Raw genomic sequence first — 27,625 nt, forward strand, 5'->3', positions numbered from 1 at the left:
CCATGAGAGGATTTTTTTTATAAAATACGTTCAGTTGTTTTTAAAATGCCTTTTCTCAGGGATGATGGATCGTGATGGCCGATACACTCCGGAAGCTGTCTCCTAGGCAACTGTTTCTGCCAACGTCACCATGGCGACTACGTGCTGCGTTTAAGTGCCATGGGTGAGGCTAATACTGGAGCCTTTTGGAGCAACTGTTCATGCTGCGCTTTTAATTGACAGTAATTTCTTCAATTTAACGGAATTTTCACGATGAAACACTTTTTCTAGGAACATTTATTGGTTCCCGACTGACTAGGCTGTCTGATTACTTTTTGAATTCTCCCAACGTTTCGCAAGTAATTACGTGACGTCACCGTCCTGTCGAATGCTGTGTTGTGAATTTCACCATACTGAGCCGCGTACGAAAACTGCTGTGTGTTGTTTAACAACAAGTGCTCAGTTTTTGTTCACTAACTGTCATTTATTGGGTTTTAGCACTTCAATTTTGATCATTTTGTTGGAAATACCACTCACGGAATATTTTGGGCGAGTTTTAGCTCAGAGAAATGAGCCAAACGCGCGTTAGCCCAACTAATCGTCCGACCAGTGCAGCTGGGCTGTCAATTCACGACGAGATGGAAATGGACCGCATTGTGCAAGAAGAACTGGGCAGACGATCGACCAATCGGCCTAGTAGTGCCCAATCTAGGCACGCTTGGCATGAAAATGAAGGCATGGATATGGATGACGGGCCTCTGGACAACTATGGAAATGACATGTACCCTGACGATGATGACCATGCCCCAACCGCCATGGAGAACGAAGTTTACGTTGATGGAACTATGAGGGTCATGGATGCACAGACAAAAGCGAAATTGGAAGAGCCGCGAACTGGCTGCATGAATAAATTCAAACGTGGAATAAGATGTAAGTGTTAACTTAAACTAGACTGTAGATGTGTTTCATAAGCTCGCAGTATATGTCTGTCATGATGCCGTGTAAACGGACACATGTAGTCAGTATTAGTAGTTCAGCGTTTTAGTTTTGTCGTGGCGGTAACGAGTCTTTTTCTAGACCCATGGTTTTGTTGAATACTCATGCTAATCAACGTTTACCCGTTACATTAAAACTTGTTGAAAAACTCACATTTTATGTCTAACATGTTTTACATGAAAGTGGATTACACTTATAGACAATAATCCCAAACATCACGTTCAGTATCAGTTATTACTACCAAATACTCTGCTCTCGACTCTGCTGCTCCGCGTCGCTCGCGGACGTTTGGAACGCACAATTCTTCAAATCATACCCACCAATAAAATTGTCCTAGTAGTTTTTGCATGAATGTTGTATATCTATGAGACCGTGCACTAGAATTGTTTTTTTTTATGTAATTTGAAAACCAGAAAGTTTCCCAGGTTATTTAGGCTGTGGCGAATATGCTGAAATAATGCAATTTGCGAAATTATGCGATTGTAAAACTTGTTTCCACGTGAAAAGTCGAAAATATACAAGTAACGAGCACGATTATCAACTGGGTGAACATCACATGTTTACACATATTTGTTGTCTAAATTAAATCCATTTGATAAATTAATTTATTGTTGTTTTTGCAGGAGCACATGTTTGCATAGTTAAGTAGCCACTTTTGATAATCTAAGTCAACAAAAGTTTAGTTGTATACTGGTATATGTAAAGTAATCCATGTCATGTAGAAGTACTGGGGTCTTTCTGCTTTCTTAACTTTCCCATTTGGGTAGAATGGTGAACGTAAAATTAGCAGTTCAATGTGTTGTTCTTGTTCAAAGGTGCCCGTAAAAACATTACGACCTAACATCCTAATAGTTGCAGATTACTGATTTCCACTGGTTGATCAGGGTTTTATAATAAAACAAGGGATTTTAGAAAAAACATCACCAGGTTGCTGAAAAAACTACCATGTAAATACAGTTTAGATCTTTCTCTAGTCTGAAACAAGATTATTGTGTAGAACATGTTACATACTCGGGTATAAATAAATAAATTTACAATCATAGCACTACTCTTCTTGTGTTTCATGTTTATTGAATAAACATTTTAATAATATGAAGTGATAATTAACTGTTTTCACTGTTACATTAATGCAATATGCTGTTATTGAAAAGTACATTGGTGAATTCATTTTCTATCCGATTAGCTTAATTATCCTTGTTGCCAAAGAAACAGCATATTTATGCAGTATTCAAAGGTGTGTTTCAGTGAAGCAAAGTGTCATTAGAATTTTCTGGATGAGTTAGTGGTGAGCCACGTCGTAGCGCTGGTCTTCGGACTTTGGTGCTTGTTTCGCTGTACATGATGTAGTGTTGTTGGAAGATGTGTTGAGACTATTGATGAGTGCATGCATTCTGTATTGCTATACGTGCAAAACACTTCGTTATTTTTGTACGATAATAATGGCTACATCATTTCAATGCTATGCACTTTATTGCAGAAAATATCAATTCTGTTACTAAAAGCTTTTAAGGCTGATTGTCTTCATAGCTATAGAATTTCATCCCCTGTGTTTACAGCTGCATTATTTTTATTGAATTGTAGTATTCAGTTCAAACTACGCTACTACCTGTTGAAGAATCCTGAGTCAGTCACGTTCGATCAATGCCTTTTATGAAAAAAAAAAAAAGAATAGTTTTGCACGGTGAAACCAATCAATCAATATGAAAGTGTAACTAATAAAAAAGAATGTTGAATAGAGAAATGAAAAATAATTTCTGAAAATTTCATCAGCCTTTTCATTAGGTTCATTGCTTCGCAGAGTAATTTCAAAGTTCTAGTTTCTGTCTCTTACGGTTGTTCAATGTGATCACGCGCACACCATATCGTTTTCACAGCAGTAACGCACAAATGAGAGTAATTTGAAATCTCCAATTTATTTTGTTTTACATGATTCACTGTTTTCACAACAGTAACGCTCAAAGTGTTAATTCTCGGTTACTAGGAAGCCATAGCAACAGGGTAATAAATTGAAAAGCTGTCAAATTTAACAACTTGTTTGATGTGAAGTCTCACATTTTGGGCTTTGACAGGTGTTGTTAATATCCTTAGTTAATAAACCAACCAAGTACACTGTGCACTTTTGAAATTACACTGTCATATCCATGAAAGTTTAAATGTTTGAAATTACTACCTACTGAAGATGAATGACAGAATTGAGTCCGCATTCTGATGTTTAATATCCTGCAATTTAAAATTGTAATCACCAAGTTTTGATCTCACAGTTTTCTTACAAAACTCGCGCGATAATATTGATTAGTAATTTTCATACATGAACTGTGCAATATTTTCGCATTTTTTTATAATCGTCTAGGTAACAATAATCAATTACATCGTCCTATTTCCATCTGTTCTATATTTATAGTAGTGAGCTGATCAGTAATTTTTAATAATTTTGGGGAAAATGTAAAATCAATTTTATGTACGACATTGCTACAGTGAGGCATAGTTTAATGCATGTTGTTAATTAAAAAAGAAATTCTGGTCCGCAAAGCGAGTAATTTAAACTGTTGATTCTTACTTTGAATGTAGTTGTTGCCTGCTCTTAGAATTTGACCGGTTTTCTCAGTCTGCCTGTATTTCCTGCACTAGTCTAATCCATTGGTCTATCTATCTGTGCAGGAAACATTGTTTCCTTTTCTTGTCTGTCCAGCTGTTAGTGTTGTATTGTTTTAAAATTTCACATCTGATTCATTTTACTCAGCTTCACTCAACAATTGGAAGAGTATTTATACACTGATACGTTCAAATTTGAAAGTTTTTTTTTATTATAAATTATTTTTTTGTTTCCCTACTAGTTTTGCCCTGTATTGCTTCTTTTTTTGTTGGCAGATTTTAGAATATTCTTTATTTATCAGGGCTCAAAATTAACACCATTTCTTGGAAACCTGCTTGGCTGCAGAGTTTTTAAAGATGTTAGTCCCAAAGTAATATTTTGTAGTCCATCAGGTTCACTTAGATTCTTGAAAAAAGAGTAAATACAAATAAACACGCACCATATCTCTCAATGTGTGTGGAACATCCATAGATTTGAAGAAAAACTGATTTATGTAAATTTTGAATCCTCATTTGTATTCTGCAGCAAAATAGGAATTTATACAAATCTACTAAATTCAAAATATCTTGAATTATACAGAAAGTGAAGCTGCAGTATTTTTTTTTTTTCAATATTCTTCAACATCAGAGAAATCATTCGTAAAACTTGTGACCTATTTTATTTATTGCACATACATATACCGGTATTTGTTACTTACGCATGTACACTGTCGGTGGCGTGGACACATTTTGACTAATATATATAGTAGTATTTTTTACTTGATTTTCTCTGTTAAACTTGAAGTTTCATGAAATAAATGTAGGCTCAACTCTTTGAATGAATGCCGAAGTCAACTTTCGTCACCATTCTTAAAATAAACCAGTTTTTAACTTGTATATTTTTTCATCAAGACCAGTAGCCAATGTGATATTACTTCCATTTGGTCAAAAATATGATCAAAATATTATTTTTGATTATTATTTTTTTTTTTTTTTTCAGCGATATGGAAAACAAGACAAACTGAAGACACTAAAACTGACAGAGAGTTGCATGTGAAAACTACTTTGAGGGAACTTATCATCTATATCCTGTTTATTATAGTTCTCTGCATTGGTAAGTTGTCTGTCTTAAAGATTCCCGTTTTTGTGGCAGATGCATTTGATCTGCAGCCAAGCCTTGTTTGTCTAAATGTACAATTGGGGTTTGGAGACCCAAGTTGTTGCAGGCAATATTTCTTATGGTTGGGATAAGTATCATCTTTAAGGCATTATCAAGTCAATGAATATATATATTTGAAGATCAACATTTCACCAAATCAAAAATTTATTTTACTCATGTTCTCCTGTGTTTGAGCAAACTTCGATCATTGGATATTACGTACATGTAATTCCTCGGTTTTGTGAAATTTTTGTCTCAGTTTTCGACCAATATAGCTCTTATACGATGTAACTTTCAGATCTGTTCTACTACTCAAAATTTAAAGGGCTTTCAACAAAATTGTGCAGATATTACAACTTTAAAGAAGAAACGTGAAGTAACCCTAATCTTGTAAGCAAGTTAATAATACAGGATTAGAAGTAACTCGGTTTTATTAACCTAGCCAAAATGTTTTACCCTTATTGGTATCAATTAATCGTCATCACTCTGTAATTGGAGCATTTCCTGCGGGTTACTGTGATGAAATATTTTCCAGAGATTTGTATACATCTTGACGCCACTGTTTAATTCAGCTTGTGATAAATGGAAGCTCTTATGTCAAAGTTCATTTGCTAGGCGTATTAAATGTTGCTACTTGTTTATAAAATTGTGTCATATTGAACTCTTTCTCTCTGGGCTGACATAAAATCTGCTTAATGTATATGTGCTTTGTCTGAGTATGCATGTTCTAGGGATAGTCATCCATTGATACATATATTTTTATGAAGGGGATCAGTAAACTTAACTGCGTCACATAAACCCATTTTTCGAATTTTTCTGCATTATCATGAAAATGTTAATGATCTATGCCGATGAGTTGCAATTATTGCTTTCTCACAAAAGACCTGCTTTCATTTCCTGAGTAAATTGGCACAGGAAACTATACTAATAACACAAAATAAACAATTTATAATTATTTAATATGGACTTTTTCATGTTTATTGAACTGGAAAATTGCATAATGTCCTTAGAAGTGCATCGTGGGAATATTTTCCTCGTCCCTGCAGTTTTTTAGTCTCCGTTCGGACGTAGTCCGTAAACGGGGACTTATGTTTTGACCTTCGTGTGTGTGTGCGTGCGTGCGTGCATGTGTGTGTGTGCGTCCGGACCTGTATCTTAGACATGGCTGGACCAATCACAATCAAACTTCACACATACATCATACATGATATCATACGTATGCACGTCAATTTGTTTCATGATCTGATTGAAGATGGCCGAATGGCGGCCATTTTTATGCTTAAAATCATCAAAATCAAGCATTTCCCGGCTGTTTACAGATGGATTTTGTTCAAAACTTGTATATATGTTGGACATTATAGGACCTTGATGCACATCATTTTGTTTTACGATCTGATTCAAGATGGCTGAAAATCAAATACCGGTAGTGCACATTTTGTGTTTTTGAAGCTGAAAAACATCAGCATGGAGATGTAAGCAATAATGTGCAAACTGTGATGTTCCTGAGATGAACATTTCGCTCTTGTAACCATCATGATTGAATGTATTTTGTTTCTGGGTGTAGATTTAAGCATGTACATGTAATAATGCCATCATAGTGTACCTTGCTCTGAAAGATGGATGAATGTATTGCAGCTGTATGTACGTAGAAGTAATTTAGGAGACCACAGGTTTTCTTTTTATTTGAAGAGGGGGTGTCATCATTAATTGTCATCATCATTGAGATCCTAACAGAATTTCACCTTGTTCCATGAAAGTATAGATCTATATTTCTCCTCCTCGTTATATTGTATCTGTTCTTCTCGTTGATTGCCTAATTCTAAAAAATCCTACAAGGAAGTGTTATTTAGGTTATCTACCCAAAGCACAAATAATGTGAAATTAAAATCGAAAACTAAACCAAAAGTTGTACAAAATATCAAAAATTATCAGGTCCAAATTTGGTTCACAGACAGTTTTGTTCAAGCACATCAACGTAAGTTCTTCTGCGTCATTCAATCCAAGATGGCTGACAAGGCTGCCATTTGGTTTTACATTTTGCGAATACAGACATTAGGAATCTCACAACATTGAATTGTCTTTGACAGTTTGTTCGAACATAGAACTGGTAGACCCACTTGTAGCAAAAAAACACATAAATGATGACATTTCATTTGTCATATATTAAAATACAAGAACATAGGGGACTGTGTCATTTTTCAATGGCTTATTATTGTTGCAAAACATGTATTCAAATTGGATGGCAGTATTATGCATATTAACCGCTGAGTACTGGTTTTTATAAGTCAGAAATTATCCCACGATACATAATTTTTTCACCCTGTGGTATCAGGCAACAATTTAGGATATGGCATGACATCTCCACCATAGCAACCAATGGTAAAAGCATTATTACATTATATGAACAAAATATCTCCTTTCACTAAAAAAACTATCATTTTATCAAAAAATAGGTGATCCTAAAGATTTTTTAGGCCAGTATCCTTATATTGACCGAGAGTACAATTTATTGAAGTGAATAAATTGAGTATTTTGGTTTATGAGTAAGCTTCTAACTAATAAAGGAATATTGGACTTAACCACAACATTAAGGTATCAGGGTTTCTAACAGATTTGTGAAGGATTTACACAATATCCATTACTGAACTTAAAGAAATTTAATATTTATTTCTGTGAAATCCACTTTAACTTGAAGTAAACTAAAATACCTGGAATGAAAGGCACGCTTGCATCTGAAATGAGTTGAATTTTTACTTAAGTCTTTGAAAGCCTTAAAAAGCTAGTCAAATCAATAATTTCTTTGTGCGTCCTTGTTGTCTTTCCGGCTCCTTCTTTTTACACCTGCCTCAGGTTGCTAGTTGTACGTGTACAAACAAACGAGTGTCTCCATGGTAACCAACTGTGACGGCATTCTCTGGTTGTTATTTCTCTTCCTCACTCTCATTTGTAAATTCAAGTGGTAAAACCCTAACAGGAAAACATTTTCAAATTATGATGCATTTCCGTTCTTTTAGCGTACAGAGAAGTTTCTTGTCGTCACTCGCGATCATTTGAGTCTAGCCAGATTGATCGAGATTGTTTGTGACATTATTTTGTAATTATTTATAAATATCATTAAGTGCACTTCATTAGAAAAATTTATCCGTATTTTTTTGGGTAAGATGAGTCAAGCTGTTCTTCATCATTCTAATCATTATTCAAAATTGCCATATTGTCGAGCTAACAATATTACGAAGTACTGATATAAAAATATCATCTCCATGGAAATACCTTGATGATCAATTCCTGTTTTGCTCATTTTTGAATCTCTAAGTGAAAAGTATTTTAAGGAAAGTTGGTGTAAACACATTTTCTCATAAATTTAACATTTTGTGACATTAACGAGAATCGTACAAGTAAAAATGAAATATAAAGCATTGACTGAATCAAGCAATCACTGTATACAGGGATAACTAAATCAAACGCACAATGCTTTCAACGCAATGTAATTTTCTGTTTGTTGTTTTCTGTTTATGATAAATCATGGTCTGATTATTAAATAGCAATATTAAAAAAAAAAAACATGTTTGTGTCGATATTGCGTTTTCAATTTCTGAGTGGTGATAATTTTGAGTTTAGATGTGATGTTCAAAATAGATCTACACATTTATTGTCATCAACATTTTGTTTAAAGCCTTCGGCCTGTGAAGTAATATGCATTATATATTAAAGTGGAGGGGTTGTCACCTGCGCATACGCCGGAATTGAGTCCAAAACGACGATAAGAACATGCGCTAAAAGTGGGTAGACCCTTGTTTGTAAACAACAGTATGCTATGGCCGTTTTTGGCATTTGCAGGTGACGACTACCTCACTCTAAATGCAACTGAAGATATCTGCATCTTAAGTTTCTTTCCAGTAGCCGAAAATACCAAGTATTTCCAGAGATTGTGATTCAGTTTTTAGCATCTTAGGGTGTCACTGAGTTGCGCGTAGGGTTTGACAATCGAAGATGTTTCATGTCACAAAATCAAAATTCTATGCAAAGCTTTTTTCTGAAATGCACAGCAGATTATTATTAGCTATTAGGTTTGTCCTACTTGGTTAATTGTGTTTAGATCAAATCCGAAAGAGCAATGCATGACAGAATATAATGCAGCAAATACTAATATCAATGCATGAATGCCGTAACTTTCAGATTCAATTTACGTTCAAGTTACTCAAAAATGAAAATGCTTTCGACTAAATTATGCTGACAATTAAACTTTAAGATTTCATGTGTTCGACTGTTATTAGCAATATGCCAAATGGAAGGCTAACATAAATTCTGTGATTCTGTCGTAATATCGCATAGATTTTATCAAAATGCCAAAGCTAGCGTGTATACGCATTTTGATATCCAATAAATTTAAATGAAGTGCAGTATTCATGATGGCGCGCCGTTCCATTTTTCTTTATGAATGATCAATTAAACCTGCAATCATACAGAAACTGCACATCATTTTTCACTCATATTATTAATGACTTTCATTTTCGTGTGTGTTATATTATCCCAGTAATTTAGAGTATCGCCTCTAGTTATTTTATGATTTAAGTGCTAAAGTTTGAATGTATATTCTTGTTATAAATGCAATTAGGTTTCGCAATCTCCAACAAATTCAATTTCATTTTCTAATCATTTTGTGCCAGCACATGTGAAAGTGAACTCAGATATTGTTGGCCCCCAGCGTTTATGTACAGGGTTTTATTATACAGTGTTATTGGAAGGGGGGGGGTGTTTAAATGTGTTTATCTAACTTGAAGTGATATGGATATGTTTGATGTGTTGCACAGGTAATCTAAAGCATCAGAAATGTGATTCTTTAAAATTTTTTTTTTTTTTTTTTTTTTTGTGAAATCTGCATTGGTGTTTTGAATTTGACATCTATGTTTTTTGTTCGTAATGTTTGATGTTTAAAGTCACTCAACTGACATCATGAGAAAATAGTCATCAAGAAATAGTCAAGTCACTGATAACTCAGAGTTGAAATCCTCCCTGGGGCTACTTGCCTGAAATTTCTCACCTTGATGTCTTTTGAATACTATCACTTGTCATTTGATATATGGCTTAAGGTTGTTTCATATGTCAAGGGTTTTCAATAAAATGTAGAAGCCATTAAAACTTTTATGTATGATAGCTTTCTATGTCTTTTACTAAAATGTTAAATTGAGTGTGGATTTCATACATGTATCATTTATATAACAGATTTGCTGTAAAATGTCATCCATTATTGAGAAGAGTATTGTAAAATGTTATCTTATTAAAACATAATGATGTTTTGTTGACAGTGACCTTTGGAATGACCAGTTCAACAATGTACTATTACACTAAAGTCATGTCTGAGCTGTTCCTGGACACTCAGTTCCCGGATACGAAGAACACATTCCGTGGCATGACAAATGCATTGGATTGGTGGAGGGTAAGTATTATCTGCAATTGTCAAGTCCTTACTCAGAAAACTATTTGCATATTTTTAAAACAAAATTGACGCCATTGCTTTTGTCGATCATGGTGCATTTCAACGTGTTGCGGCATTTTGATCAGCGACATCACTGACCTGCCAGGTCAGAGGGCAGCTATCAGAACACTTATGTGGTACTGGGTATCACAGTAAACACATTGAGACCTACATACATGTTTTTGCTATTTCAACGAGTGTGACAAACTGTAATTGCTAATACTCAGTTTTCTAGGTGTGGTCTCTGGTAATATCTTCTTCACCGCATTATATCACAGTATTTCCAGTAGCTCTTTTAAGGCTCAACCAAAAAACCAATTTGTGCTACTGGTGTGTGTACACCACAAAAAAAATCTTCTCACTCAATTCACCACTGTACAGCGCCCTCTGTTGAAAAATTGATTAAACTTGTGAAATTTGTGCGCTGTCAAATATTTCAGCAAAAAAAAAAAATAGCTTCACCTTGACCAGAAACAATTTTTTTTTGAAAGAGACCAAACGTTCCGTAAATCATCAGACTTCATCAGCACAGTACTGATCAAAGTTCATTAAAAATTCTTCAAAATGCTAAACATTAAATCAAGTCCATCGTCTTTTAAATGTTTGTGTTGATGCATTCGATGATAACAGCACATTTTACTTTTTACTTTATTACTCTGTTTCCTTCTGATTAATATTCTGAAAATCTGCTGACTTTTTTTACATTTTGAGTCGTGTGGTTATAGCGCCCTCATCAGGCTTATTTCTATCATGTACAGAGACATAACAATGAATCAGAAATAGTGTTTGTTTTTTGAAGATTTTGTCAGATATAATGCCCAAAGTCGTCCTTTTAGCGTATTTTTCGAAAGGCACTTTCTAATTCTTGGCTAATGCCCTGATGTGATTGTAATTTAATACACATTTATTTATGAGATATTACTTAACTCAGAATAGACCAAATGAAATGAAATTCAAACCAAAATCAAATGGTGGAAGTACATGTATACATTCAGAAATGATGAAAATTGTTCAGTTATTTTTAAATAATTTTCCTGCATGTTATTTTTATACCATAAAAGACATAATAGTCAGGGTTGTCTTAATATTAGAGCAAGGCATGCCACTGAATAATTGCACAATGGACTTTGCATAACAATTATAACAACGATATTTGCTTAATTAGAAGTGCAACTGTAATAGAAATGATTGTAAATAATCAATAGCATTAAATAGTATACTGGATTGTTCAAATATTAGTTGTTTTTTGTTCCATCAACACACCACTGACATTCATGTATGCGCTACTAATAGAGCAAATACTGTATAGGTGAATGACATGTACATTGTTTTAATATGTAAATTAGCCACGGTGTTGTGCTATTTGGGAAAACCAAAAACAAGCAACCTTACAGCAGCAGTGTCAGTACAACAATAAATTATTCTTTTAATCTGCAGTCCAAGCTGAATTCAAATTTTCCACTACTGAGCATGTTACTGCACATATATGCAATGCATTATGGGAGAAAACTTCAAATTTTGCACTATTGAGCATGTTACTGCACATACTCGCTGTGCATTATGAGAGAAAACTAAATCTCACTAGAAACTGACTAAATTCAGTATCAATTTTTCGAAATGTTTTAACAATATCGGGATTTATATCACCAATAACAAAATTTGAGATATCATATTGAAATATAATTTCACCATAACAAATGCAAACGTGGAAATTTTGACCATTTTTCATGACATGACTCTTGTTTCACTGAAAATTTTCATTTTTTGGATCCTACTCAGTAATAGCATTAATAATAAAGGCATGAAAAAAGGTGACTTTTCAATCTGATTTAAATATGATTTGTTTTTGTATGGTAATACAAAACGCTACTTTTATTATCGCAGTGCTCATTTACTCAAAAGAAATGAATGCGGGAGATTAACAAACAAATATGTGTATTCCAATTTATCCATGTTGAGGTTAATATGTTAAAATAACATCCTTGCAAACAGAAACCATACATCAAATGGAACACTTTATGTGTGGTCTTCCTGTGTGAAAAAATATTACGACTGTTTTGTAAAACAATTAGTCTGGTCTTCCAAACTCCAATACTAGAGGTTGACATTAAACAATTTCCAGAATCAAAACTGACTGCAATATGATATATACAGATCTTCTAGTCTGAATTTTTAGCATACAAGAAGGTTATTGATGAGAGTAATAACTGTTTTGAATTAACCACTATAATTTATGAGTACACAGCTGCTTTCACAGAGATACGTTTAAGATTTCTTATAGTAAACTACGGTATGACATCATTAAATTTCATGCTTAAACATTGTTTTAAGTTGTACATGTACTGCTACTAAAATGCTTTTCAATTCAAGTGTTGTTTTTTTATTTTTAAATAAATTGTTGTGCCAGGCTACAGTTTCGGACATTGAATGTCACTGTTTTCTCTGCTGACTGTTTTTATGTGTCAGTGCTGACATGTAAGGCATTTTGCCACAGAGACCATATTCCTGTTTGGGACTACATGACAGGGCTGTGTGACCATCTTCCTATCATAATGGCATTATGGCAATTGAGTACACTATCCTGACATTAACCAGGCCTGGTTGAACGAGTTATAATATTGATCAAGCCTGATGTGTTGCATCATTTATTAACTTTATAGTTATTATTGCCTTCATTACTATAAATCCCATGATGCATTGCTGTTTTGATGTCTTCTTCGAGTGCATGCTAAACACAACGAACTTAATATTTAATGTTTGAAGTTCACTCGGATGTGTCTCATGCAACTGTATCAGTAACAAGGGTATTTACGACAATGAGGAAAAATTATTGAAGCCAATGATACTTGCTTTAAAAATTATGAAAATTGAAAGCCACTCGATAGCCAGCTTGAAAGCTTAAACTATACTTTTAGTTTACTGAGTAAAAGAAAAGTCTGGTGTGCATCTGAAAAATGCTTCACATCGAGTATCTTGATTTTGTAATATACCCCGGTAGTCCATCTTTGATTGTCAGACAGGGAATCCTGTGTGTGCTTCATTGGCTTCATGGCAATCTCAGATGCGGAAACCTTGATCATAACCAAATCTATGCATGGAACAGTTCAGACTATTGTCAAAACACCTCTGGCACCTACATATTACAAATACCTTTTGCTTTTATTGTATAATGCAATGCATAATATGTCACTTGCCAAAGGCCTCAAACAAAATTTGATATTTGATCAACAATATTCATCAAAAAAAAAAAATCATAACATGTACTTCGTTTATACAAAAAAATGGAATTTAAATAAAGCCAGATATGCAGCTGAATGTTTTAAAATGTTTCATTAGAGCTAAAACTTCCAGTCACCAACGGTAATTACAAATTGTTTGACTATTTTTATTACTAGCTTATGATGAATGAATCTTGATAAATTGTTATCATTTAAAAAGTTGGCTAATCATGTCATCACCCACTAAAAACTATACATCAAGAAGGCTGTTCAATTTGAAGTATACTGTCACTTTAAACATCCTCTGCTTATGTGGATTTTGTGTAAAACCCCAGTTAGTGTTAAGGTATTTGTATGTATTTTTGGCGCTTGAACTAATGAGTATGTGGGGGCATCTGATTTGAATGCCAGCATTTCTAAAAGTGCCTTTGACTGATGGAAATTGTGAAATATTGAAGGAAATGTACATGTAGATAATCAATTACATGGTCTTTGAGAACTTCAAGCCCTTTCTCCATTTGCATTGTTATTGTATGGTATAACTAAAGAGCTACATTGTATACATCGTTAGTTACTGCCCAGAGAAACTTCGGTTTTCTCTTCCGTGTGTGAATCCAACTCGGTCTAGCCATTATGCAAACATTACTCGTACTAGAGTGTATCCTAGAGTGTGACTTAACGTTGAGCTAGCTTTTAACTGCTTGCTTTCATGCTTGCTTTAAAACCACCTTACATTTAAATAATACGAAGAATAAGTTGAAATTATTAATGACAATGATACCCACTTCAAGAATAGGTGATTTTCCATTCAACTGAGAGATCTCGTAAGTTGAATGAAAGACGCGTGTCGAACGTCTGCCACAAAAATCGAACAATTTGATTTTGAACTCGAATTTCTTTATTTCGTAGCTTACCTACCGGCCGATCTTCGACAGAGGAATATTGCTTTTGAATACCCTTACTTCATCGGAATTGCCTATCATCAAATGTGTACAGCACATTATTAAGCATGGAAATATTCCCCAAATACTTTTGCGTTTGTTGAATCTCAAGCTATGACCTTTGTTTATCCTGTTTTTACGTTCGATTTCACGCGTAATTCTCGCAGTGAATGGAAAATGGTTAATTGTATTCTTGTCATATCTGAAAAAATCTTTCTGTGATGGGTAATCTGATTGCCATGAATTATTAGGAGATTCTGGAGAAAACTATTAATTTTTTATGACGTATGCTTTTGCATGAAAATTGTTCTAACAATGCAAATTTTTGTCATTTTGTTTTTCAAAAATGATTTGTACTGTGTAAAAACATACTGTGAAAAAGGCTATGGCATATATCGAAATGTGTAATCAACTAATGTGTACTCTATTTCCTAACACAGTTTGCAGAGGGTCCATTGGTCAATGGCTTGTATTGGGAACAATGGTACAACGGTGAAAACTTGACTGAGGAGGAATTGGGATTTATATACTATGAAAACAAATTACTTGGAGTACCACGTATCAGAGAGCTGAAAGTGCGGAATAACTCGTGTGAAGTTCACTCTGATTTTGAAGATGAAATCAAGTATTGCTATGATGAGTATTCAGAGAGTGTTGAAGAGAGAACCCCATTTGGGAAAATGAATGGCACAGCGTAAGTAGTTATCACTGATTATTTATGTCTGTGTGCCTGGTTAACCAACAATGAGAAGCTCGCAGTTTCCTTAAGAATCATCTTGTGTGAAACTGCCGTTATATCTGGATTTACAGATATAGAGGTTCTCCAATGTGTGACCATGTGATATCGAATGTAGTGATTGTTGTATGTTCCAAGCCTTTGGGCAAGAAACATATGATAATTACTACACGAATTTGATGAATCTGATATTACACTGATGAATTGGAGACGCTATTTATCATATTTATCTGTTTTGCAGTTTTTTGTTGCTATCAATACAATAGCCCAAATATTTTGGGTTTGATATCAAAAATATGTCACATGATACATGGAATAAATAAATATAAATATCTTGTTGAATGAAACTATAGGCTTTTAACTCCATCAGTTTATTACAGATAAAGCAAGGTGCAGCTCTCTAGAAACCATTTAGTCTGATCTAGTTTTTGACCTGTGTGTAACATTTCTTAATACCCTTGGTCAGTAAAACAGTCAGCTACTTGCCGGCCACTTTGTGGAATGGTTTTCTGTGCAGATGTTATGTCTGTGTTTTGAAATGACCCACAACAAACAATCAGCGCAGTAGCTGGTATTTGGAAATTCTGTGCTCACTGTAATCAGCTTGTAACACTTTTGAATGCCAAATAACCTAAACAAACCCACATACTTGTTTTCTTATTTCTTTAAAAATATATAGTAATATGCAAAACTTCAAAAAAACTTACCTCTCTTCATGATTTAGACAATCGAAAGTGACAAAATTTTCTCCGTTTCAAATCAAACGTAGTATGATGAAGAGGTTAGACATTCAGGTTAGTAAGAATTCATGAAATGTATTATGAGGAAACAATGAGGGCTGACCACCTTACTACTTTGAATTTTTAAAATCTCTGAAGTGTAAAGAATTGCCAGTATGTTGAAATGAAGTGCTACATTCCAGTGTTTTGGATATGGGGCTCTCCTACAATACATGTCACAGTATTTAACAAATTCATTTTTGTTTTTTTGACAGATGGGAGTATTCAACTGAGGAGGAGCTAGATGGCTCTAGTCACTGGGGGCAGTTGGCCACTTACGGTGGAGGTGGGTATTATCTGGATCTCAACCATGATAAAGCATCATCGCTGGAAGAGATTTTAGAACTAAAGGAGTATCTATGGTTGGATCGAGGAACTCGGGTAGTGTTTATAGACTTCACTGTTTATAATGCTAATATCAATCTGTTCTGTGTTATCAGGTAAGTTATCACAGAATTTAAAATTGGTGTTTTTTGTTAATGTCTAAATTGTTAATGAATATTTAGTAATTACTCCTTGTTTGTATGCAGTCTGAAACCTATATATTGTGCGTGCGTGCGTGTGTGTGTGTGTGTGCGTGTGTGTGTGCGTGCGTGTGTGTGTTTGGATTGCTATATGTTGCGAGGACAAAAATACAGATATATACCTACTTCCGAGGACATACACACCTTCCGAGGACCTTTTTCATAGTCCTCGGAAAACATAATTTATATTAATAGTTAATTCGATTATTAATACGTTTTGCGTAGCTTAGGTTTAGTATCGGGGGAAGGTATGGTTCACGTTATATTAATATTAATATAATTGTACCATACCTTACCCCGATACTAAACCTAAGCTTCGCAAACATTTCTATGTTCAGTCACCGGATATTCAACTCTTGTTTAATTAAACTTAATTAAAATGCAATTCTCCATTGTATTGCATTGTAATTGAGTTTAATTAAACTCCAATTAAAACGCAACCCTATATAGGAACGCGTTTTAATCGAGTTCATATCGCAACTATATTAAAAGTTAATTCAACTATATTAAAAGTTAATCCAATGAAGTCCTCGGAACATATTGCAATACAAGTATGTGTGTGCATGCGTGTGTGTGTCCATCCTTTATCTTGGATATACCTGGACTGGTTACATTTGAACTTTATGAACACATCATGTAACACATGATCAAATATTTATGACTGGATGACTTTTTTAATATTTAAAAATACATCAAAATCAAGCATTTTTGTCATTCCGGAACCTGATCTTGGTCATGTTTGTCTGGATTTTTTTAGACATCATTGGACCTTGAATATTTTGCTTATTATTAACCATATGAATTAATTGTAATATTATTTTTAATTGGACAGTCAGATTTTCATGGCTGTGGTAACAGTTGATATACATGTAGCATGTAGGGAAGACATCTGTCATCCATTGTTTGGAAAATTTGCATATTCAGATTAGTGGTGTGCTATATTTATCAGCCAATCAACATCGCCGTCAACCACTGAACATGGAGGCGAACACTTTTCTAACTTGTTAGTACTAGTGTAGTAACCAGCTGAATGGTCGTCAGGCTTGCAGGCAATATGAGTAGCCTCGGTATAAATATGTTGAAGCAATAACTTTTTATAAAAAAATTTTGCCTAATTATTATGACACGTATATTGATTACTTTCTTCTCAAGGTTGGTGACTGAGTTTCCTGCCACTGGTGGCGCTATCCCGTCGTGGGATTTCCGTACAGTCAGATTGTTGCGTTATGTGGATACTTTTGACTACTTTATCATGGCCTGTGAGGGCATATTCTGCCTTTTCATTGCCTACTACATTGTGGAAGAGATCTTAGAAATTAAGATGAACAGGTGGTCTTACTTTAAGAGTGTATGGAACTGTCTTGATTTGCTGGTCATTGGGGTAAGGCTTCACTAAAATTGCAATAATTGTATTCACTTTGATTTGCTCATTATTGGGGCAAGGCGAAACCAAAATTCCAGCTTGATTTGCTGGTGATTCCACTAAAATCACTAAAAATGTTGTTAATACTATTGATGTTTATCATTCCAAATTGCATTACGGTAATCCAAAAACGTGACACACAACCTATCATAAACTCTCTCTTTATAACACCTGTCAAAAGTTAAAACTGTGAAAACTAGGAAAATATTGTAAACTGATCGACTGTTTCTCAGAAACACAACCTTACAGTGATTATTGGACATGCATTAGACTTTTTAAAATGACATTTTCCATCTATGGATGTACTTTTCAATGACTTGCCACATGTCTTGCAGAAAGACTTACTAATCTGCACTGCTAGTAATTTTGTTATTTTTGTGTTCCATTGTAGCTGTCACTTGTCTGCATTGCCTTCAGTGTGTATCGTACGATGGAAGTTGCTGAAATGTTAAATTCACTGCTAGTCAATCCAGAAGTCTATGCTGATTTTGAATATCTCAGCTATTGGCAGTCGATGTACAACAACATGCTGGCAGTGTTAGTTTTCTTTGCTTGGATTAAGGTGGGTAAAATCACATTTTATATTACATCTCATCATCAGATCTTTGTTCTACACAATTGTCATTATCTTAATGAGTCTGGTAATTAACCAAAGCATGTCACATATACTGCTGTAAAATGACTAATTTTCACTGGATTTAAATTTCGCTGATTTACCATTTCAGGCATATTCAGTGGGTTTTAAATTCACGGTTTTATCATATAGATAATCTGTTCTATGCCAAATTTGACATATTCACTGGGTTTTAATTTTATAGCTCATTTTCCAGTCAGCGAAATAAGCAAAATTAAAACCCAGTGAATAATTAACCCCTTTACAGTATTACTTGATATTTTCTGTGTCAAAATCAGTCGCTATTTTCACAGTTAAGTTAAATTTGCTTACTGTAAAAAAGTTTTTTTTTGTTTTTGGATTTTATTTTCACTGAAGGGCCGATTCAGTGAAAATAATATTCATTGTATTTTACATTCAAATTGTCAAAAAAATATTAAACACTCAAAAAGTCTGTTCAGCAAAAATTAATTACAGCTAATATATAAAATATTTTACAGTTATTAAATTCATGTGAAATTAGGACATTGATTCACTAACAAATTAGACAATTAAACAGCTAGTGAATACTATAAAACCATTTAATTTCTGAATCACTATTTTTAATTTTTGACCAAATTCACTGGGTTTTAAGTTTTGCAGAGAAACAATGAGTATATTTGTTATATTGCATGTTCATGTAGATATAATTTTTCAGCGAAGTTTTCTTATCTGCGAAAATAGTAAAATTAAAGCCCAGTGAGTATTTAATGCATTTACAGTATGCTAAAAATGTCATAATAGTGAAATTAGATACTTGTGAAAATGAATGCACTTGCAGTATTTCTCTGAGATCCTTCCACTGAAGATAATAACAATTAATAACATTTATTTTTTGGCAGGTGTTCAAGTATATCAGTTTCAACAAGACCATGACCCAACTGTCCAGCACTTTGGCTCGTTGCGGCAAAGACTTGGCTGGATTCTCTATTATGTTTCTGATTGTCTTCTTTGCTTATGCCCAGCTGGGATACCTTATCTTTGGCACTCAAATTCATGATTTCAAGTCTTTTGGTGATGCAGTGTAAGTTCTTGCATCGATTTTTGAGTTCACATGTTACAATGCAAATTATTTAAAATGAAGTCAATTTTATTAACTGTACCATATATATGAGATCATATCAACAAATTGTTTACCCAAATTGAGTGTTGATCTAATTATGGAAGTGAAGTTCTCATTGTATATAATGGAAAACACACTAAATTTAAAGTCAGTTTTTTAGCTTCGCTGCTGACTTTGTCGAGCGGAGCTTATCATATGAGTGATTGTTCGTTGTCGTCGTCCGTGTCAATGTTTTACTTTTTCGACTTCTTCTTGAAAACTACAAGCCTGAATGCTTTGATACTTGATGTATATGTACCTTGGGTAGACCTTTCTTAGATTTGTTCATTTCATGATGATATCTTCAATTCTCTAATTTTGACGAATATTTTTGTCTTTTTTGCTAAGAAGTGATATTTTCGACTTCTTTTTGAAAACCGCAAGTCTGATTGCTTTGATATTATATATATAGGTACTACAGGTAGACCTCTCTCAGATGTGTTCATTTCGAGATGATATTTTCAATTATCTAATTTCAATGATATATTTTTGTCATTTTTGGTAAAAAGTGATATTCTTGTTGAAAACAGCAAGTCTGATTGCTTTGACACTATACATATTGTTCATTCTAATGATATCTTCAGTTCTTTAATTGAAATGTGTATTGCTAACAGCGGAGCTATCTCAGCTGACAGGCTGCTTGTTGAAATATACAACTAATTCCAAGATATGCATTAATAATTGCTAGTGCAAAAATGCAAATTTATTCCATGACATTTGATACTCTTGTTTGTCAAACATTGTCTGAACAAGATTACATATAATCTTTAAACCAGCCCGAATTTTCTTGAAGCTAACTGTACATATTTAACTTCTCACTTTGCAGTTTCACCCTGTTCCGTATTATCCTGGGAGACTTTGATTTCCATGAATTGGAACAAGCTAACCGTATCATGGGTCCCATCTTTTTCTGTACCTATGTGTTCTTTGTATTCTTTGTACTGCTGGTAAGTATTCTTCCCACTCAATGTTTAACACGGATAATTTTGTTACTTTGGTCTACATTGGAAAGACCTCAATAGTAAATTGTCTGTAGTGAAACTTATTTGACAAAAGATAAATCAATTTGTTTGAATCATGTTTTAAACCTTAGTACAAGTATAGTAGACTATACTCTCTCAGTCGGTGATTTATTTTAAATTTCCTGAAAGTCTCTAGATTACGTTAAATATTACGTTAGAAATGGAGGCTATTTGTTGTTTTTGTTCTTGATTATCATATTTACTAATAATTTAAAATTTCGAGTTAATTTTCATTGTTTTAGTTATTACTGTGAGCTGCTAGAATGTCCTAACAATTTAAATTAACATTTTTGTATTTTACTATGTTGAGTTTTTCAGCCATTAATGGTACCTTTTATGTATTCGATAAATAAATATGAAATGAAACATCTTAGGCTTTACCATCTAGGTGATATTTGCACCTCAACAGCTACCTTTAAGACCAGTGCTAATATTTTTCGGTCCATGGTAGTGCTTTAATTAATTAATTAATTTATTAATTAATTTTCTATTTTTTGTTCACAGAACATGTTCTTGGCTATCATCAATGACACCTATAGTGAGGTGAAAGCAGATATTGCTACCCAGAAGAGTGAATTTGAGATTACTGACTACTTCAAGAGGGTAGGTTCTGCCTTTTCTGTTTCACAGATGTGACATGTTTTATTGCTCTGTAATTTACCTACATCTGAAGTATGTTTAAAGTGAATCTCCAATTTTTCTTATACCTCTCAATCTTTGCAGAAATTCTACGTCATCAGTTCTTGGGTTGCTCTGTGTAGTGTTCAAAACAGGATTATTTCATAGTACACTGTGTGTGTGTATGTAAACTTCTAAACAGATCTGTAACTGTGACCATAATTAACTATGATGATTATGTGCTATATTTTTATCATTTTTTCTGTTATGTGAAGCATACATGCTGTTACTGGTTCTAAAAACTGCCTTAATTCCATACCATTTTGTCTTTTATAGGGTTATGATAAAATGCTTGGGAAGCTGAACTTCAAGCGTGACAAGATTGTTGACATTCAGAAAGCACTTGCCCAAGCTGATATCAACAATGATCAGCAACTAGATTACGATGAGTGGAGACATGAACTTAAAGCGTAAGTATCAACAATTAGATGCTTTTCTGTATTTCTAGTTTGTTAATTCTTCTTTTCACATGATACTATTAAAGTTCAGTCTCAGTTCTAGAGTTAATCTTGGTTTAAGCATGTATTACATTTACACAACTTATCTTTTTACAAACTAATTGATTTCATAAGTCGAGTGCCCTCATCTTTCAGCTTAGCCCTGGGTCAAAATAAATATAAAGTCAAAATTCACAGCATTTCTTACCTTTAAAACAGTACTTCTTGGATATCTGCTGTGTCAGTGTATGGAGACAGTGGAGTTTCTATACCTACTGACCTCGCTTTCAGTCAATCATTCTGTAACAAGAAATGTTGAGGGCACTCGACTTACAAAAGGGGTCTATTGAAAGTCAGAGTTTAGTTTGAAATGTTCGTCACTTTGAATGTTTTGTAGTCGTGGTCATGCCGATGCTGAAATCGAGGCTGTTTTCGCCAAGTATGATGTTGACGGTGATCGTGTATTGGATTCTGATGAACAAGCTAGAATGGCAGCTGACTTGCAAGAGCAAAAGGTACTGTATTGATGCATGCTATTAATTTGGCCAGTGTGCTGGTGCATGTTATCTCTATTAATGTGTCGCTGAAGTACTTGATGTATGTGTGGCTGTCTTGTCTGTCGGTACATGTAGCTACAGTTAGTAAATTGTACGGTTGTGTTTGATCAATGCTCAACTAAAGAGAAATACGTGAAGGATGAAAAATTTCACTTATTTTTTAAGACTTCGTTCAGTATTGCTGTGTGTGTACATAAAATATTCAGTCATGATTAGAAGTTCAAAGTTCAAATTCAATCCTGCGAAGGATCGACAGACTCAACAAGGAGGCTGGGAGATTCATTGATTTGCTGATGATTGTGTTAGAGCAGGCCTGGTTGATGCTGTAATAGCACCATAAATACTTTAAGAAGTATTTTGATTTTACAGTTCAGATAACATTAAGGCATGGTTAAATGCTGGTCGTGTTCAATTTGGAGATAATTATAAGTATTTAATAAAAAGTTACCTCACTGATAACATGTTTTATTTATCAATTTGTCTGTGTTCACTCAACTATAACATTTTTTTGACTACCGGTACTTAACCTGTCGGTTCTTATACTTACGGTATCCATAGAAACATATTAGTGCTCAAATTGATGCTGAAATTCGTAAGAAGGAGAAGGTACAGACTGACAATTGTTTTAATATCCTTCTCACATTGTTTGTGTGTGATGATTTCATACACATTGCACATCATTTGATGCATGAAGTTTGAATGTCGTGCATCTCTCATAAGTGTCTCTTACACATGAACCTGATTGAGTTAATGAGTGATTTGGATTTTGTTTGTCATCACCTGTTTGCACATAATTTCACGTACTTGTGTTGCCTTGGTAACATATGTGCAACTTTTTGATCTGATCCTCTATCACTTCAATCACCCTGGTCTACGAGTCTCTGTCCATAATAATGAATACCAACAACACCGTATTGGTTGATTTGTTTCTGTATAATATATTAAGTGTAAAATTGTCTAAGAATCTGATTTTGCACTGTAGGGAGTTCATTATTGTTATTATGATGTACTGTCAAGCGTGTGTTATTCTGTGATTGTATCACCTATTTTTGCTGGTTCTATGCCCAAAACCTAACGCTCCACCAACTGATTGCGTAATGTAGAATGCTGTGGCCTTGGAACATGAATACAACACACTGAGTCGTTTGCAAACAAATACTTGATAAATGCACAGTGCTTTGGTTTAGTTCATTTGTACGACTCCACTTTTATTTTTACGTCACGACACTAGAATTTTTTTTTGATTTTTTTTAAACATCATTATGTTATGAACATTGGGGGTTGATGAATCAAAGTAATACTCTATTGTCTGATACAATGCTAATGTCCAAATATGGTCGGTTTACCTTTTTAGCTATGTAGGATTTCATTATTACTCTCTTTCGCTTATTTTTTTGTTATCAATAGACGGAGTTATCCAATGAGATTGCTGAAGTGGAAGAGGCTGCTGCTACTGGCGTTCAGCGCAGCAAGAGCCGGGTCAGTTTTAATGATGATGACAGCGAGGGTGAAGATGAACGAGGTAGAGGGCGTCCCGCTGCCGGTGTGTCCTATGACGAATTCACAGTGTAAGTGCATAAATACTTCCTTAAGCCCCCCCCCCCCCAATGGAATTATATGTGTCTTGAAGAGGGGCACTGAAAGGGGCACTGGAGGGGCTTAAGATTAGAGATAGGGGTGAGGGAGCCCTAAGAAAGTCTTTTAATTGTTCAATTTCCAAGTGATTTCCTATATCTGTTTCACATTTTCAACCATGGCTACCTTTCACAAATTAACTGATTATAATTTATTTAAAAAAAAAAATTCTAGAAAAATACATAAAAAAGTTGCTCTCAAATGTTTGCAAGGAAAATTACGCAGTTCATAAGGTTAAACTCTACTATTAATGGCTAACACCTTTGAAAAACATATACCATATTTGCCCTAATAGTAGTAAAGTCACTAGACTACATGTTGTCTAGGATCATATGATTTTGAAAATCTACGAATAATAGATAAGTGAATCGGTCTGGAGTGTTGTGGGCATGCCTTACGTACTGGATAGTCTGCCTATTCGAATTCCCTTGGCAATGTACTGAAGGCATGGAGATGGCCAATCAGTGATGACACAGAATTCTGTGCCAACTATGTATTTATGTAGCGATTCACTAAACCATTCTTGAGTACTTGGATAGTCTGGATGTATTTACTTATAAGTAAATGACAGATGTGTGTCTATGATCGTAACAAGACAATCTTTTAAAGAGCCAGATTGTACAATAGATGTTATTGCTGGTTTATATGTGATTTTATCAGAGCAAACACTGTACTGATTTATTTTATATTTAGAATCAGTGAATATAAATTAAAAATATTTACACTTTGTTTTTCATAATTCAGACTGAGTCGCAGAGTTGATCGTATGGAGCATTCTATTGGAAGCATTGTCTCCAAAATTGATGCTGTGCTTGTGAAATTGGAAGCGATGGAAAGAGCAAAATTGAAACGCCGCGAGACCATGGGCAAATTGTTGGATAGTATTACCGAGGTTAGTTTTCATCATTTAATCCAAAATATTAGTCCATGTGTGAATGAGATCATCTGTATTCCAAAATTGTAGTCATATATCACTTTTCATTAGGATTAGTGTGAGATTAATAGTCATTAGGTTCATTCTTTTGAATTCATAGGACTACTATTACGCTGTTTTTATCGCATCCAAGTGAACTTGGAATTCCAAACATTATATACTTCGTAAATTAGTTGTGTTTAGCACGCACCTGAAGCACAATTCGAACAGCCATGCATGACTAGTACTGGATTTATTGTAGTGAAGACAATAAATAACTTGGTTGATAAACGCTGCAATATTTCAACTTTAGATCAGTATAACTCGCAAATGCTGTTATACTTTCAAACTACTCAAAATTGAAAAAGACTTTCAATTCTGTTTTTCAGACAGTGCAACTTCAATATATATATGTTTGTTTTATAGGATGAACGTCAGGGCCGCAGTGAGGATGATGGCAAACGTGATCAGATGGAACGTCTAGTACGTGAAGAACTAGAGCGCTGGGATTCTGAGGCTTCAATCACACAGGCCAGTGGGCGAGCTCAGAGTGCCAATAGCAAGGCTGGCAGTGGAAAGACCAGTTCCCGCCCAGGAAGCACTGCTTCAAATCACAATATCTCACTGGTAAGTTTTGAGTTAGCTAGCATGAAGAGATAAATTAGTAATCCACAAAATATTTGAATTCATTTCTTTATATATTCGAGTTTTCAGCTAATGTTTGGTAATTCCTCCAATGAGAACACTCACATGTTATACCGTGTGTTATACTGTCACACCTGAAGATAAAACCTACACTTTATGTGAGATCTACCCTTATTCACTAAATGTTTTGAATAGACAGATTCAATCATTGATAAGAGCACAGGTCTAACCCAACCAATAGGACAGGGGCGTATGTAAATTATGTTGATACTTCATTTCCATATTGTACTTATCCTGGGTCTAATTTAAAACCTGTCCACCTGTCCCAGACAGGTAGCTGGGATAGGTTAATTTAGAAATTGCCTGTCCCTTTTTAGTGGTGAATAAAGATAAATCTGGCCAGATATGGGAGACCAAATGGTAATAGTGTAATGAAATTAATTGGATGAATCAAAATTAAAAGTTTGCTTTCATTATTTATTTATTTGTCCTGCTAGGGGCAGGTATGCCATTGATTGGAACAGGCACTGTTATTCTTTAACCTGTTCAATGGATGGACAACTTAAATTTTAATTTCCATTCCTGGTTATGTATAGATAAGTAGCATTCAAGTGACTTTTTTTTCTATATTTTTTTTTTTTCCAATAGGACCCGGGAAACATGTCAACCAGCAATGTATAACTGCAATCAGAATATCACATTCTACTTATCATTAATCCATCCATTTTATCTATGACAAATCTATGTATATATACATATATATATATCATACTTATAGTGTAACTTGAGCAATATTTCAATGTTGATGGTGCATTATGTGTGTGATTCACAGTTTGCCGAATTATAAGCTCTTTCAGTGCTGTGAGTGCCTATCAGGATGTTAAGGTAGTTTTCTACTAATATTGTAATGGATTACCGATTTCTAACGGTTATTCTCAACACACACCAGATGAAATAATGGTATAAGCAGATTTTGGCACCAATTAATAACACTGATATATGTGCTGAAATATGCAAACATGTAAAAAAAACAACAACATGCGAGTAGCCTACTACCTTAACAAGAAAAAATGATATCTTTAAAAAAAGGGTACTCTGATAGGAGTTACTATGTCTACTTATTGTTTACTTGTATAGAGTAAGTATATATTACTCTATCGTTATTTGAGATAATTTTATTGTTATTATATACGTGTGTTGCCATGACAACCTGAGTACATTTATTGTAAGTTTAATGCAGTCCTGTCTGGATTCTGAAACATTTGGCACAAGTGATAAGTGATTTGATCAACACTCTTGATAAGTACAGGCTGCTAATAAAAAGTAATAAAATCTGTAAGCTAATTTTAATCGCGTATTTATTTATGCTGTTTCCCGTAAAAAGAAAATCTTTACTATAAAAAAAAATCGGGTTGTGTATATTGTTATTTACCTCATTTGTACGTACAATCTTCATTAAGAAGAGCACTTAGTCATGTTTTAACCTAGTAAGTGGCTGGGATTGAGTTTACAATTAAGAAGGTCTGTGGTACAAAGCTTTAAAAGAAAATGATGTTTACCAGTGTTGAGTGCCTCTGGACACCCAGTGTCATGTGTTCGCCACAGTTATTATATTAATTAGTTTCTTGTACTGTTATTACACTCTTTACTAACAAACAAGAGAAATACTGGTTAAAATGAAATATTTTGGAGTTAAATGTAAATCAAAATGTATATAGAACTTATTGTACAAAATTGAGATTTAAAAAAAACATTCCATGAATTCGGAATTTAGTTTCTCTTGTTTGTTTTATTTTGATTGCATCATTGACCTTTTCAATTGGTTTCCGACCAAAGCAAGAAAACAAGAATTACAATGTTTCTGAAATGAACATGTTATTGACAAATCAGCGGTTTTCACTTCAAGTAATCTGTGAAATTATTGAAATTTTGTTTTTGGAAACAACATCTTTGAACTAAAAAGGCTAATAGAGTGTTAATAGATTTGATCTCATATTTAATATGCGTGATGAATCAGTCTAAATTTAAACTAATATTATTCGTAGCAATGTTTTATTGTATATTTTTCAGTAGTTTCAAAGTTTTATGACATTTTATGAAAGTTGTGAAAATCTGCGTATGATGTTTTTTTCTTGTTGGGTGTGACAAATATGCAATAAAGCAATCCAGTAGAAAAAAAAAA

General features: G+C 34.0%; 1 protein-coding gene across 2 annotated transcripts; it reads left to right on the forward strand.

Annotated features, from left to right (window-relative positions):
* The first annotated feature begins 332 nt into the window (after nucleotides 1–332).
* On the forward strand, nucleotides 333–27,625 carry LOC100329050 (polycystin2-like protein). Of its 2 annotated transcripts, XM_085493978.1 has the most exons (17): nucleotides 333–909; nucleotides 4,547–4,660; nucleotides 10,012–10,142; nucleotides 14,781–15,034; nucleotides 16,071–16,295; nucleotides 17,532–17,760; nucleotides 18,194–18,364; nucleotides 19,297–19,478; nucleotides 20,383–20,503; nucleotides 21,083–21,181; nucleotides 21,533–21,666; nucleotides 22,091–22,208; nucleotides 22,809–22,856; nucleotides 23,658–23,818; nucleotides 24,630–24,777; nucleotides 25,225–25,425; nucleotides 26,092–27,625. In XM_085493978.1, the coding sequence occupies exons 1-17, from the start codon at nucleotides 549–551 to the stop codon at nucleotides 26,122–26,124; spliced, it is 2,730 nt and encodes a 909-aa protein (XP_085350104.1). In that variant the 5' UTR covers nucleotides 333–548; the 3' UTR covers nucleotides 26,125–27,625. The 2 variants fall into 2 exon arrangements, with proteins under 2 accessions (XP_085350104.1, XP_085350105.1); XM_085493979.1 differs by lacking the exon at nucleotides 22,809–22,856.

Source organism: Saccoglossus kowalevskii, chromosome 19, assembly GCF_978046115.1.
Source record: "Saccoglossus kowalevskii chromosome 19, keSacKowa6.1, whole genome shotgun sequence".
Lineage (NCBI taxonomy): Eukaryota > Metazoa > Hemichordata > Enteropneusta > Harrimaniidae > Saccoglossus > Saccoglossus kowalevskii.

What these genes read in the sequence shown, in the direction of transcription:
- LOC100329050 (XM_085493978.1), top strand. Translation starts at nt 549, where the DNA reads ATGAGCCAAACGCGCGTTAGCCCAACTAATCGTCCGACCAGTGCAGCT. An exon ending in TGGAGACATGAACTTAAAGC is followed by an intron (nt 21,667 to 22,090) that starts GTAAGTATCAAC and finishes AATGTTTTGTAG; the next exon opens with TCGTGGTCATGCCGATGCTG. An exon ending in CAAATCACAATATCTCACTG is followed by an intron (nt 25,426 to 26,091) that starts GTAAGTTTTGAG and finishes TTTTTCCAATAG; the next exon opens with GACCCGGGAAACATGTCAAC.